Source organism: Sparus aurata, chromosome 15 (assembly GCF_900880675.1).
Source record: "Sparus aurata chromosome 15, fSpaAur1.1, whole genome shotgun sequence".
NCBI lineage: Eukaryota > Metazoa > Chordata > Actinopteri > Spariformes > Sparidae > Sparus > Sparus aurata.
In genome coordinates this window covers 13,083,601-13,096,851 of record NC_044201.1, presented here as the reverse complement: position 1 = coordinate 13,096,851, position 13,251 = coordinate 13,083,601, and the positions used below count along the sequence as shown (strand labels likewise).

The 13,251-nt window shown below is 40.8% G+C and overlaps 1 protein-coding gene across 5 annotated transcripts in view; it reads left to right on the top strand.

Annotated features, from left to right (window-relative positions):
• Window positions 1-13,251, top strand: part of slx4ip (SLX4 interacting protein) — a 39,582-nt gene that overhangs the window by 18,439 nt on the left and 7,892 nt on the right. For 4 of the 5 annotated variants that reach the window (XM_030442277.1, XM_030442280.1, XM_030442279.1 and 1 more), the window contains exons 5-6: window positions 7,883-7,960; window positions 9,784-9,872. In XM_030442277.1, the coding sequence (XP_030298137.1) occupies window positions 7,883-7,960; window positions 9,784-9,872 (167 nt within the window). The remainder of the gene's footprint in view (window positions 1-7,882; window positions 7,961-9,783; window positions 9,873-13,251) is intronic. The other variant, XM_030442281.1, reaches the window with a different exon arrangement.

Sequence of the window (13,251 nt, the reverse complement as noted above, 5' to 3'; positions counted from 1 at the left end):
TGTCAGGAGGGCGCCCACCTTACCATTGCCTTAACAGCAGCAGTTCAGCTTATTTACAAATATTAATGCTTTCCAGGTTATTTGGTTAGGTTTGCGTAAGGTCAGCATATTACAACATTTAAAAAAAAAAACTAGTTCAGAACCTTTGTCAATTTAAACACAGAATATTCTTTTTTTTGTCTTGGCTTAACAGCCTGTTATCATCAGTCACTAGCAGAAAAACCTAAAAAGCCATGTGTGACATGGTTCATATATTTGGGTCCATAAACACAGGGTAGTAGATTTGCAGAGGGCAGCAGATACAGCCCGTCTCCAATGAGACCCTGATCTAAGTTTTAAAATACCAGCACAGTGCATAACTCAAGTCCACAAACTTCTCTGCAGAACGTTAATCCAAAGAAGTTTAACGCAGAATAAGCAGTTTGCATTGTCCTGATTCTGAATGCTCTTTTAATATAAACAGTGGCAGCGTTTAGAGAGATTTAGTGGCCTCTTGGGCTAATTAAGCGATAATGATGATTAAATATGACATTTTATATTGTGACTGCATTTCTCTCATCAGATTACATTTCTGAGAGCTAGATTTTTTTCCCATGATAATTGTTCTGTGCTCCAAAATGCTCCCCACCACTTTAGTCACATGCTGCATTATGGGTTGGCCTGAGCTACCATGCTGCGGCGTATTTTGTAACTGCGATGAAGGGGTCACCCAAATGTTAAATTGAACACTCATGTACAAATATTGTTTCAGGTGGACGTTGTGCAGGATGATAAGGCACAGTGCTCTGCTACGGCCGTAGTTACAGTTACACACAGAGAGTGATGTCCTTCCAGGAAAAGCCCCCACTTACATATGGGTAACTTCCTCATGCTCTCTCATCCTTCACCACTCCACCCCTCTTTCTCGCTCTAAGCCCCAACTCTCCACCCACACTCGAGGACAGAGGGAGGGGGTCCACATCAAAGCAGAGATGTCAAAAGAGCAGGATTCTCAGGCACTGATGTCTGACTGTCCTGCTGATTCAACTCCTGTTCATAAAGGGGTTGCGTGGGAATTGCAGTTCTCCTGACATACAGTTACTACATTAACATGCACACTAGAAACGTGGTTAATGGGAGAAATCGGGTTACGGCAGGAAATCGGAGAATGCATTTACATGCACTGCAATAACCAAGTTACTGTAAAACCTGCGTTTACATGCAGCTGGTGGGTAATCAGATTTCACTCCCACTCGGTGCCATGTTTTTGAAGCAGTGCTGGCATAATTTAGGTATATTAATGATATATAATACTGCAACCTGGACAATGTTTGGTGGAAACATTGGACTAACTGACTGAGAGGCCACTCACTTTTTCCCTGTTTTGCACATGAGGCTGAATTTTTTTAATGGATCTTTTGAGCTATGGAAACTGCTTTATTAAGACTTATTTAATCCATTTTATTTTGGTCAGGTTTTGGATTTAATTACTTTGCATGCAAGGATTCAGCACCACTAGTTATCATCTTACCCTCCATCTGTTGGGACTGATGTCGTGAGGGTTGTGCCATATGACTAAAATCTCATCCCGATAAAGGTCATTTCATTTCAAGATTATGATACATTTCTTGAGGCCATTTTCTGTTCAGTTCAGTGCATACATAATTTATAGAAAACAAATGACCACATGGAAAGACTTAGTTTTTGTTTTGCGCTCTTGACTGTACTCCCATGTGTAGCCTCATTACTGTTTGACATGATTCTTGCATAGGTGGTAAAAGAGGAAGCTGTGTTTGACTCCATTGTTGAAACCTGTCTGCAGCATAAATGTCACCCGGGCTGTCAGCTCTACCTACGAGCCTAGAGACACTGCAGGTGCGACAGCCAAATTGTGTTCACTGGTGGGGCACCTACGGCTCAAAATCCACTCGCAAAGAAAGAGCATAAAATGAAATGATTGTTGTATCGTTGTATAACATACAGTACATAAAAGCTACAATGACATTTCCCTGTCAGAAGTATCATCATCCGTTTTTATATAAAACATTGTGTTAGAAATCCTGTTCAGAAGTCTTGCCATGTTGATAGGATTTCTCATTCATTTAACCCAGATAATGGAAACCTGGGTACTGGGATCTTTTGTAATACGTCAAAGAAATCAGGTAAGCTGAGCAAAAGCTCAGAGTAACCAGGTGCATATAAATACACCATGAGCATTTGGACCCACTGCTGTCAGCCTATTGCATGACCAGGACCTGTTAGGAAGTCCAGAAAAGCCTTCATATCAGAGCAGAAATTCTTATGGATTCCTTCGGAAGGAGTCACGACAGCATGGGCTGCCAGGAATGCAGATGGTGAGAAGTAGGCTATGTTTTCTATAGCTGTTTTAATGATCTCCTCAGGATATGACTGAAGTTAATGAAGTCTGTTCCATGGGGGCTTACCTTTGACCCAGGTCTGAATGCTTCTCACCCCTGTCTGTTCTATTTTACAGTCCCAGTCACTCTGGATGCCTTTTGGTTTGTTGACTTTTCTTTCCTCTCATTGTTTTCCCAGGAAGCGGTGAAAGCTGCGGGGATGTGTGTGTGCATTTGTGTGTGTGTGTGTGTGTGTATGTGTGTCTCTTAAGTACAGTATTCTAGCCTTGGCACCAGCCCTGTGGAGTCTGTCTTTTTTCTGCAGTAGTCCTGCGGTATGTTACAAGATGGTCGAAGACTCTTCATACAAGCGGTTACAATATTATCTACCGCATTTCTGAAAACATGGCGTGCTGGCTTGTTTACTGTTTGATTTGACCTGTCATAATATTGTTGTGCATTGGGTTTCAAAACAATTAAGCAAGACCATCTTCTTCTGAAGGAACTAAGAATGAAATCCTTTAAAGTCTCGACTCTGCAGATTTGGGTATTGCACCACTGTGGGCCACAGTTGCCACAGAAAGGGGCCACTCATTCCCAGAGGAGGCACTAGCAAACTGTTTGTGAGAGAGAAACATGAATGTAAGCTTAGCACGAGAGAACCTGGGCAGAGGGCCAAGAGCAACTCTGCGCTGTGCAGGACATTATGAAGTCGGAGCAACAGCTGATGTCTCGGGCCACGGCGTTGCACTGGTTCCCAACTCTGTGTCCAGACGTCCCTGTCAAGCTTGTCCTGGGAATTGGCAAGCTCAACCCACCAGGGAAAGCAATAAGAATAGTTGTCGAGTTAGACATGAGGCTAAAGAGTCTAACAAACTAAATCAAAGCTTCTAAAAACATAGAAAGCCATGAATGTGCAATGAAAGATGCTTGCTTCCTGGTCCCTCCTGAACCCAGAATGGGAAGAGAAAACAGAGATACAGATCTGCATTCCTCTCTTGGTAGACATCCAGACTGAATGATGGATGATCACTGCTTTGCTATTTAGAGAATAACAGAATTTCAGATTTTTTTTTCCAATAAAAGAATGCTGTTTTTGTTAACTACAAACATGCTCAACATACCATACAGTATTTAAATGCATTTTCTTCTTTGGGATTAATAAAACACTTTATTTGAAGCATGTTTGATCCACCAGTATTACTACTTACTTTATGTACACCAAGTATTATAAAGACAGACTTCCAAGGACCCCAAATCTAAAAAGAATTCAGTGAAGGACAACAAGATGACCACCCATACAGTGCAGTCCATAAGAATTTAGACAGTGACGCATGTTTTGGCTTTTGTTGTTATGAGTGGCCATGCTAACCACCTGACCTCAATCCCACATGTGTTTCACTTGCTGAAGATCGGACTAAAGCCTCAAAAGTCCCCCAAACACCCACAAACTAAAGACACTGGAGACCTAAAAGAGCACCACTAGAAAAGCTACCAAGCTGATGTCAGAGGCTTATACCTTTCAGACAGTCCACACAATACGAAGCATTCACTTGATGAAGGTTTGTTTATTGTTCAGTTGCATTATAGATAAAAAGGCCAACAAGTACTACACTATGAATCAAACATAGATGTTAATACTACAAATGAATGTTGTTGTAAATTCAGTATGATGTGGTGGCCAGCTGAGTAAGAAGTGTCATTACTGTTACTGTATTTATCTACGACCGGAAGGTCACTTGTCATAATGTGTCATGATAGTGTCACGATGACTGACACCAGTGGCACTAACAAGACTTAAGATTTGTTAGCTGAGTAGGCTAAGCAATAACAATTGTGTTAGTAGTATTCACTTGATAAAGTCGCAAACCCATATCTTCATCAATGCAGATCTGCGCCTTACCAATCATTTCTGGGATCATTTCTAGAACACCCTTTGAAGTCAGATTTCTGAATTGGGACGATGGATTTGCCTCACCAACCCAACCTCAAAATCAAACCCTAAAATATTGCGCCCCTAATTTGCTCAAGGTATCATTGGCTAGGAATTAGGGCTGTCAAAATTGCTCCAAAATGACGTTTGAATATTCCCTCTAAAGAAAAACACATAGGTTCGAACCATTCAAATATTTATATTTGCGCATCAACGATACTAATCAGCCTCATGTCCTTGCGTATGAACGAAGCAAGTTTCTTCGTGCACAACTCTTGTCGTGCTGCAGACATAGAGCTTGTGGCGCCCGGTGAAAAATATGAGTGGAGACGTGGCTGTTTAGTTGGAGTTCCAGACATCATGGCATGCCCATGTGGGTGCACATTTTCGAGATGTGTCCTCATGTTGCTAGTGGTGGAATGGTAAGCTAACTATAGCTCACACAGCTTGCATACAACTTTATCTCGATGCTCCGCATTTTTCCCATCTACTAACCGAAATCTGAAGTATTTCCAAACGGGGCTTTTTAGGTTGATTGGAGTCTCTTTGCTGCCGAGTTGGGCTCTGAACTTTCTGCCATTTCGTTTTTTTCTCTCTGCCATCTGCATCTGCCACAGTTTGTCGCGTCTCACTTTCAGCAGTAAGTGACGCAGTGCGAGTGCGACTCCTGTGACCTGTCCCTAACCCATCATGCAGTGCGCCCACTCGCAAAGCAGCCGCTGGTGTGTTTTTTTCCACAGTCAAATATTACTTTTCACAATCGAATCTCCATTTTTTTTTTTTTTAATATTTGAATATATATTCAAATTTAGAATATTCGTTAACAGCCCTACTAGGAATAAGGTAACTAGATTTCCCTGGACTCCTGGTTGACAAAAAAGATTCCTATAAATCCCTGTTTATCATTCAACATAAAGCTATCACATCTGCTCTCCGCAAGACAGAAATTCCTAGTCTAAGGCTGGAGTTCTGATGGTTTCATACCCCCAGTGCTATATAAATGTGTTGGTGTCACTCCTGGATTAAAAAAAATAAATAAATAGGACTGAAAAACAATTACTGCCCTAAGAAAAGCTGGTAAGGTGAGCTTTTTTCATATGAGAACAGACACCCTGAAGTAGCTTGGGAATCTACACATATCTACACATAATGAATCTGATGTATAGCAAGTGTGCAGATGAGCATTGTTATTTGCTGTCATGCGTCACAATGAATCCTTATTCCTGATCCATCTCCTGTTCACTGTGCGGACTGGAGATTTGCTTTTCTTCTGCCTCTGTGAGATTTTAAAGTGTTTTCACAAAGTCTAACTAAGCTCTAACATTGTCTAACATGTGAATTTTGCTGTAGGCTAAATTTTTACTGAGTAGCTCTTGAGGATCAGACATGTTCCCATAGGTGCTAAACTGACATGTGATTAAGCCTGTCGCCAAGGTAGTAATTTTACTTGCCTTCATAGTAACAACAGGCATCCATATGTTGAAAGCCTTAATAACCCTTTGATTTCTCACACTATTTTCATTCGTACAGGACTTAGCTGTTATTTGTAAAGATTAAGTCTTATTTGACAGATTGATCTTGGTTTTATGACTGTTTTATTAATGTATCCCTTCTTGTTTTGTATATTTTTACAAATCGAAATAGTCTTTGCTAAAGTTGGGACCCTGATTCCTAATTCAGCCACACGTGCAGAGAAAAAGAAAGCAGAGTTGGTGTCATTAATCATTGGCCAGTGGAATTAAGCGTATACCTGTGGCAGTTCAGTGGCGAACTCTCTCCGTAATTGCATGTCATTATCCAAAGAATCACAAGACTGCTCCTTTTTGAAGACAATAATTAGATGCCATTGAGTTGCTGCTGAGATGACATCAGCTAACAGAGTCCCCTCACACTTGTGTGTGGGCCTGTGCTGTTAACATGCTATCGGCTCTGTGTGTTGTGGAACATACTTGTCCCCGATGTAGGTCAACTTTTAGAGGAGGCTTTCCAAGTTTTATTGATGATTGACTGTCAGCATTGTTGCCAACGGGTAAAAACCGTCCGTCTTCCAAAATGTCAGCGTGTCAGAGACAAAGACAGGCTCGTTTTTAAGCTTGATGACGGTGCATATTTGACATTATCCAGGGAGTACTGAAAGACCCTTGAGTGCAGGAGGTCAAGATTTTCTCAAACTGCAGAAGACGTGTAATCCTTAAATTGGACTTAAAATACTTAGCAGTTAGTGAGGTTTTGTCACGGCAACAGCAACATGAGAATCCAAGAAGAATAAGAAATAATAGAGGGGAGGTTGTAAAGTCAAGCAAGGTTTAATGTTACAGTCGTTGTATCAAGAAGAGGAAAGGGTAACAAATAGGTACCAAAAGAGTGAGCATGTTCTGTCAGCTTCCCAGCACTATTGTCCTGTTTACAAAGAACAACTGGATAGCGTGTTAGCCGGAGCCTTGCTTTAAGTCAACAAATTCCTACCAGATTAGGCAACAGGCCACCGTTTCTGCCCAGCACATCTTACATACCATGACAAACATTCCATGGCAAATAGAGCAGAGGCCCGGGCCACGGTTTCCCTGCTTATGCCAGACTGGGAGGTCAGTTAGATTAAAGAGAAAGAATAGCTTCTCACAATGTGAATGAAATAACTGGTATTGTAAAATGCAGGCCCACAAACTGATTGAGATGAGGGTTAGTAGGAAATTGATGTATGTAAGCATGTAGAGCCAACAGTAGAGTAATGTGTAGGAATAGGCATTGTTATGTGTGATAATGAAGTAAAGCTGCTTTGTTCCTATAAGTTTGATCGCTAGTCCTATGTTTACCTTAAGGCCCAGCCTAATGCAGTATAGCCTGCTTCTACAGTATGCTATGGAAGTGGTGTAACTCCTCCCTTAAAAAATGTTTTCATAGTTTGCCATACTTGGATCAACTATTTTATCTCACTGTAGAATACTAGAATGCTAGAAAATATTTGATTGCCAACAGTGGGCTTTTTTGTGAAACGGTGATACATGATTGCCAGCACACACCATCCAAAAATCCCATCTGAAGTTGCCCACAAGTGTCAGAAGCGGCAATGTTCAAGCCCTAGAAATGGTGTCACATGTACAATCATTTTATATAAATTTAGGCTGTAGTGAATGAAGTTTATAATTTACATTCATCACTTTGACATACAATATTCTAAATCATTTGACACGTTTGTGTTATAAAGTGTTAAAAGTGATATAAAATCCAGGAGTCTGAATTTGTTGTTAAAAATATAAACATATATAAACATGTGTATGTACAGTAAGGTAAGTAACAGAAAAGATGAGTTATGCTCATTGAAGGAAGTTGATTAGATAAAAAAGGAATGTGTCATTTTATTCCAATGAATCACTTTTTTTTTCTTTAGGGTGATGGCATCATAAAATATGCTAACAACCATTTTAAGCTTCATTTAAAAACCTCAAAAGAATGTTCAAAAATGAAAATGAAAACCTCAAAAGAATGTTCAAAAATGAAAATGAAAACCTCAAAAGTATGTTCAAAAATGAAATTCTGTACAGTCCAAGCTTGGATGTCTTTCTGCTCTGTTTCACAAATACCTGTTTTTTCTGTTTGGTTTTGTTTTTAACAGGCAAAAACTTCAATTTAGTTGCCAATTTTCTGAAGCGACACATGAACCTCAGATGTACCGCCAAGCAGCTCCATGGAGGTACGCAACCTGCATATTTTGATAAATCAATTCCCAGTAAAATGAATCAGAAATAGACATGTCAATGACTCATACTCAGCCAAATTTCCCACAGAAGGAGCAAGTCATCTGTGGTCTGTATGTTGACTTTTCTCCCCCCCACTTGTTTTTATGTCCTGTCCCTACCTGCTCGGGGTGTTGTTGAGAACAGGCAGCCATTAAGTGGTTCCCTTGGGAGGCTACTGAGAGTGGGAGAGAGAAAGATTGCAAGGCTGTCTATGGTGGGCAGTGAGAATCTATCTCCATGGCCCATCTAGTGCTTGTGACCCTTGGCCACCTTTTCATGGGACCGACATGGCTCTCTTCCTGTCAGTAAAGTTAATATCTGCTCCCCTGGGGCCTGGATGTTACGGCAGCACTGACCTGCTGCAGACTGAGATGACGGCTTCTCTCAGCAGGTCCGTTACACATCAGATTAGACCCAGTCTCCTGGGGTCAAAGGTTGTGTAATTCGGTCCACTTAGTTTGCTGTACATAATCGTTAGGACATGAAAAAATTTCAATTAGCTATGAAACGGATGGGTAAAAGTCTTGATTCTGATTGGCTACTTACACATTGATGAATGGCAAGTTTTGAGTCTTATTAGGAAAACTATGAGTCTAAAAGTGAGATGTTACTTTAGCATAATTAATTGTCAAAATGAAGTAGCATTTTCTGATTTGGATCACTTTAATTTCAGCCCATAACACAAAACAAATTACATGGTGCTACATTAGTCTTTCTTTTCTCGTTCTTTAGTTATTAGGAGAGTGAAAACTGAAAAGTTAATCTTGAGCTTGGCATTATGGGAACACCCACAAGATCATTAAAATTAAATGGTTTATTTTATTTGGTGGATAAATGTGCTTACCAAATTTCGTGGTAATTGACTTGTTATTATTCTATTTAATTCATTTTGAGAATTTATCGCTAGAGGCCAAGAATTTCCACATCAAATTTTACAGTAATTTCGCAAGTAGCTGTTGTCAAAAAACATCCAAACCCATGACCGACATAATCATTCGCATTACATACTCCACTTGTGTATGTTAATGCAAGTGTGTGATACATGCAAAATCTGTTCCTGATTAAAAAAAAGTGTGTTCACTAGCTGTGTTTATAAACCACAAATCCACACAACTGAAGCAAAACCAATGTTTTTAAAAATGACCACTGAGGAGGAATATGAGCTTTTACGGACTAAATTAAACACTTCTGTTGAACCGTAGAACAGAAAGTGGTAGGCTAAGTGGAACAAGAATGCAATTTGCAAATGCCCCTGTTCAGTTACTTCTTCATATTTGCTACTGTATCACAAGACACGTGACAATAAAAGAGTAACACGGTACAAATTTTGAACTTCCATCGCTATGCAAGTTCTTTACATGCATAAAGCTACTGTATATAACAGGCCACAGGTCACATATTCACCAGCTTGGCTGCCCAGTTGATGTGTTGAGTGCAGTTGGATTTATTATCATGATATATTACATGTAATAATGTTGTTTTTGTAAATGATCTTTGCCTTTGAAGCCGATGAAACAGTCTGAACGCTCCCAGGAGCCAGTGTTAACATAAAATTTTATAATATTTCATGCTGCTTACGCGGCTCATAAAGCTCAGCAATTATCTGTAAACTTCCATTTTCTCCCTGGTCTGAGGGATAGTAAATACTGGGGGTTTTCAGATGAAAAGTCAAACCTCTACCACAATTCCCTCTGTCCGACTTTGACTCACAATTAGAGGTGAGCCCACGTTATTAACTAGCAGCATGGTCTGTGTTGTTTCTCTGCCGTCCCTCCAGATTTGCGTGTGTTTCCTGAACGCTATGTTGTGTGTGTGAGCTGTCCAGAAGACGCCTCAGCACACCATGGAAACCCGAGCCCTGCCGCGGTGAGTGCTGTTTATACTCCTCTATTTCCTCTTCCAGTCGCCTGGCAAGAAGTCCAGCACGGGTCTGTGTGTTATTATAGGGATGTGTTGCCAAATTGTGCTTTCACTTTATATATGCCAATCCTGTTTACGTGAGGGATTTTTTTTGGGGGAGGGGGGGGGGGGGTACTCAGGGGTCCAAAGCAGCAGAGTCACCCTTTCTTTGATTCGTTCCTGCTCCAACATTCTGCCAGTTCACCCTAGCTGTGGGTTCTTTTTGTCAAACTTAAACATGGGATTGTTGTAAACCTCAACATTAATGGGTAGTCAAAAATATAGCCAAAACTAATTTTGTGTGTTTTAGCTTTTGAGAGAGTCTGGATACTTGAAAACTTGAATTTTCAAACACTCAAGATCTGTTTTGGAAAAATGTGGCAACAACAAAAAGCAGAATGTTGTGGCATGTCATGTGCCCTGATCGATTGGACTCAGAAAAAGTTGTATTCACTGGGTATTTCCCTGTAGGAGTCCATGCTATGTACATTATGTTCTACTCTTGCCCATGTCATAAGACCTACCACTGCAGATCCTTTTCGTCCATTCATATTACACACAGCTATCCTTTGGTCACTGCTCATTTGATCCCAACCTCCCCAGAGTATTCTGGGAAATGGCGGTGGAGCCTCTCACCTTGGCACTCACATCAAGGACGGACATCTCTCCCATCACATCCCATGATCAGCGGCCTGCTGTTTTTCGACGGGGTTTTTGCTATTGTTTCCCTTTGAAACGGCTCTGCACTCTCCACAGTTTGGCTTCCAATGAAAGCAGTGATTGTAATATTTTTAGTGGAGCAACACAGTCGTCAGTGAAAAGTTCAGATTGTGTAACCAATTTTCCAGTTCAAGGAGGCATTGCTGTCGATTGCGTTCCTCTCCTCAGGATGTGGTTCTCTGGGCTCATACAGTACAAGTGGAGGGAATTGGAGGGTGGGAGTCTTGTGGTGGAGCTCTCACTAGCCCAACCTCGAGCGTGGTTTGTAAGGGAAAGATACCAGACAGCAAGGCTAAAGTTTTTCACATGACAAAAACAGTTATTTGTTTACGTCCCTCACTCTGATGTAATTTGTCGGAAAAGGGAGCGTTTTCAAGAGAATGTTGCCAAAGTCGAAAGTTTTAATAAAAAAAAGTTTATGCTGTGAGTCACAACTGATGTAAAGCATAATAATGTTGCTGTCAAAAAATAATGGGCTCCTGTGTCAACGTTGCTCATATGTCTTAAGAAGGGGTCTTTTATCCCACAACTCTTGACAGCACGAGCCTGCTTGTCCCAAAAGATTCCAAGTTACCCTGTATTTAGAGAGGTTTTGGGTTTGTTGTTAGGATTCAGTTTGTGTGACTTGTTGAACAAAAATCCTTAACCGCAGTGGAAATGTGGACTCATCAAATTAGCACTTCTCAAAAGGTCAGGGGGTTATGTTATGAGGGAACTAAGGTGACATCATGGTTGGCCTTTTGTCCTGTGAAAGCCAACGTCTCTCTCCCACACTGAGAATGCTGAATGTCTCCTGTATCCCATGCACCCTTATTAGTCATATTTTCAGCTGTGGCTCAGTCCGACAAGCAGATGGTGAGATTTAGTCATTTCCAGTAGTGTAGAGGGATCAAGGATACCAATTATTTTTGGTACTTTGGTACGGTACGGTAAAACTGTCATTACTAAAAAATCAATTTGTTTGGGTTATCATTTTCAGTCAACATTAAATCAAATGAATATGTGTAATGTGGCAACGGGAGTTATACCCCAAAGCTTTGGTTTTACAGATGCATTTTTACTGTTTTGGTTCAGTCTCACAGCTCATCTTCTCTTCCAGCTCTGACATACCTACCCACTTTATGCTACCTGCCTAACACCAAACAGAACACAGACATATTTTGTGACTAGCTCGGGAACATACTGGAGCATCTAGCAGCAAATAGTCCTGATATTTCCCTTTGGGGTTGGTGGAGGAAACAACTGTGCTTAAAGTGAATAATGGCCTTGCTAACTCTCTAATGCCTCGGCCACAATACACAACTTTCAAACTGCCTGAAACTGCCTGCTCGTATTGTGGTTTAGCAAGGACGACGCAGTTACAAAAACTTAAGCTTGCGTCTATGTATTGTAACAGAAACTATAAGCTATAATTCTGCTTGCTCGATAAAGATGGCTCTCTGGATTCAGAGAGCAACCAGAGATGAAAGTAGAGGAGAGAGAGAGGGAGAGAGGAGACTGGCAGTAGCCCACTCCTGGCTCTTCAACCCTATCTGCAAGTCAACCAGATACTAACCCTACTAGATATCCAGCAGACGTTGGTGTTGATTGCACACACTGAAGTGAAAGAAAAAAGCTGTCTAAACAATGAAAACACAGAGGTTAAGAGAAAATGAAAACCCTGTTTACCTTCTTACCTCCTTGACCCGGCCAATGGCTAACTTAAGTCAGCTTGATTTTCCATTTTCCAAAACTTTCAGAAATTTTAGGATTGAACCCCTAAATTTCATAATTGGGAACTAATAGATTTTTAAGATTTTTTCCGGCATAGACACCTTTTATTAAGCAGTAGACAAATAGTAAATATGGGAAAGAGAGGGGATGTGACATGCAGCAGAGGACCTCCGGCCGGAATCGAACCGGGGTCAGCTGTGTATGTGGCATGCGCTCTAACCACTCGACTACCTGCACGCCCTTTCAGGTACTTTTTGACCACCATTGCCACGGTTTGACTTGTACCTTTTAAAGGCAAGACTGTCATGGCTGGAGTTGTTGGAGTTGTTGTGTGGAGTTGGGGGCCAACTAACCTGACATAGTTTGTTGCATAGAACCATCTATGACGTCATCCTTTGAAACTGTTTGGAAATGGGCAGGCACTAAAAAGGTAATGGGTAGGTGACTGGACGAACCATCTGTCTATTACCATCTGTGGCCGCGGTCACACATATGCAAAATCAAGATTAGACATTCATTCGCTTCCATCCTATTTGAGCGAAGGGGCAGAACAACGCTTGCATTTGGTGGCAAAGCAAATGCACATGTTGGCTTTGTGTGAAGTTCAACTTTGGTGAACCTTTTTTACCCCCCATGAAGTGTTCATTCACAGTACTTTGTAGAAATCTGTGTTCACTTTGACAATAAGGTTTTTGTTTTTTTTGTAAATTCTTGTCGAAAAAGCCAAATCATATTGACTATGATTCCATTTATAAAAGCAATAAAAAGGTGAAAACATCTGTGAAGGTGAATGCTTTTTTTAGGCATTGTGTAATAACCAGCATTGTTATTGTTGGTGAAAAATATGATTCTCCCAGGAAATTGTGTCTCCATACAATTAGAGGTCATATGTGTCTTGTACAGACTTTAAAGT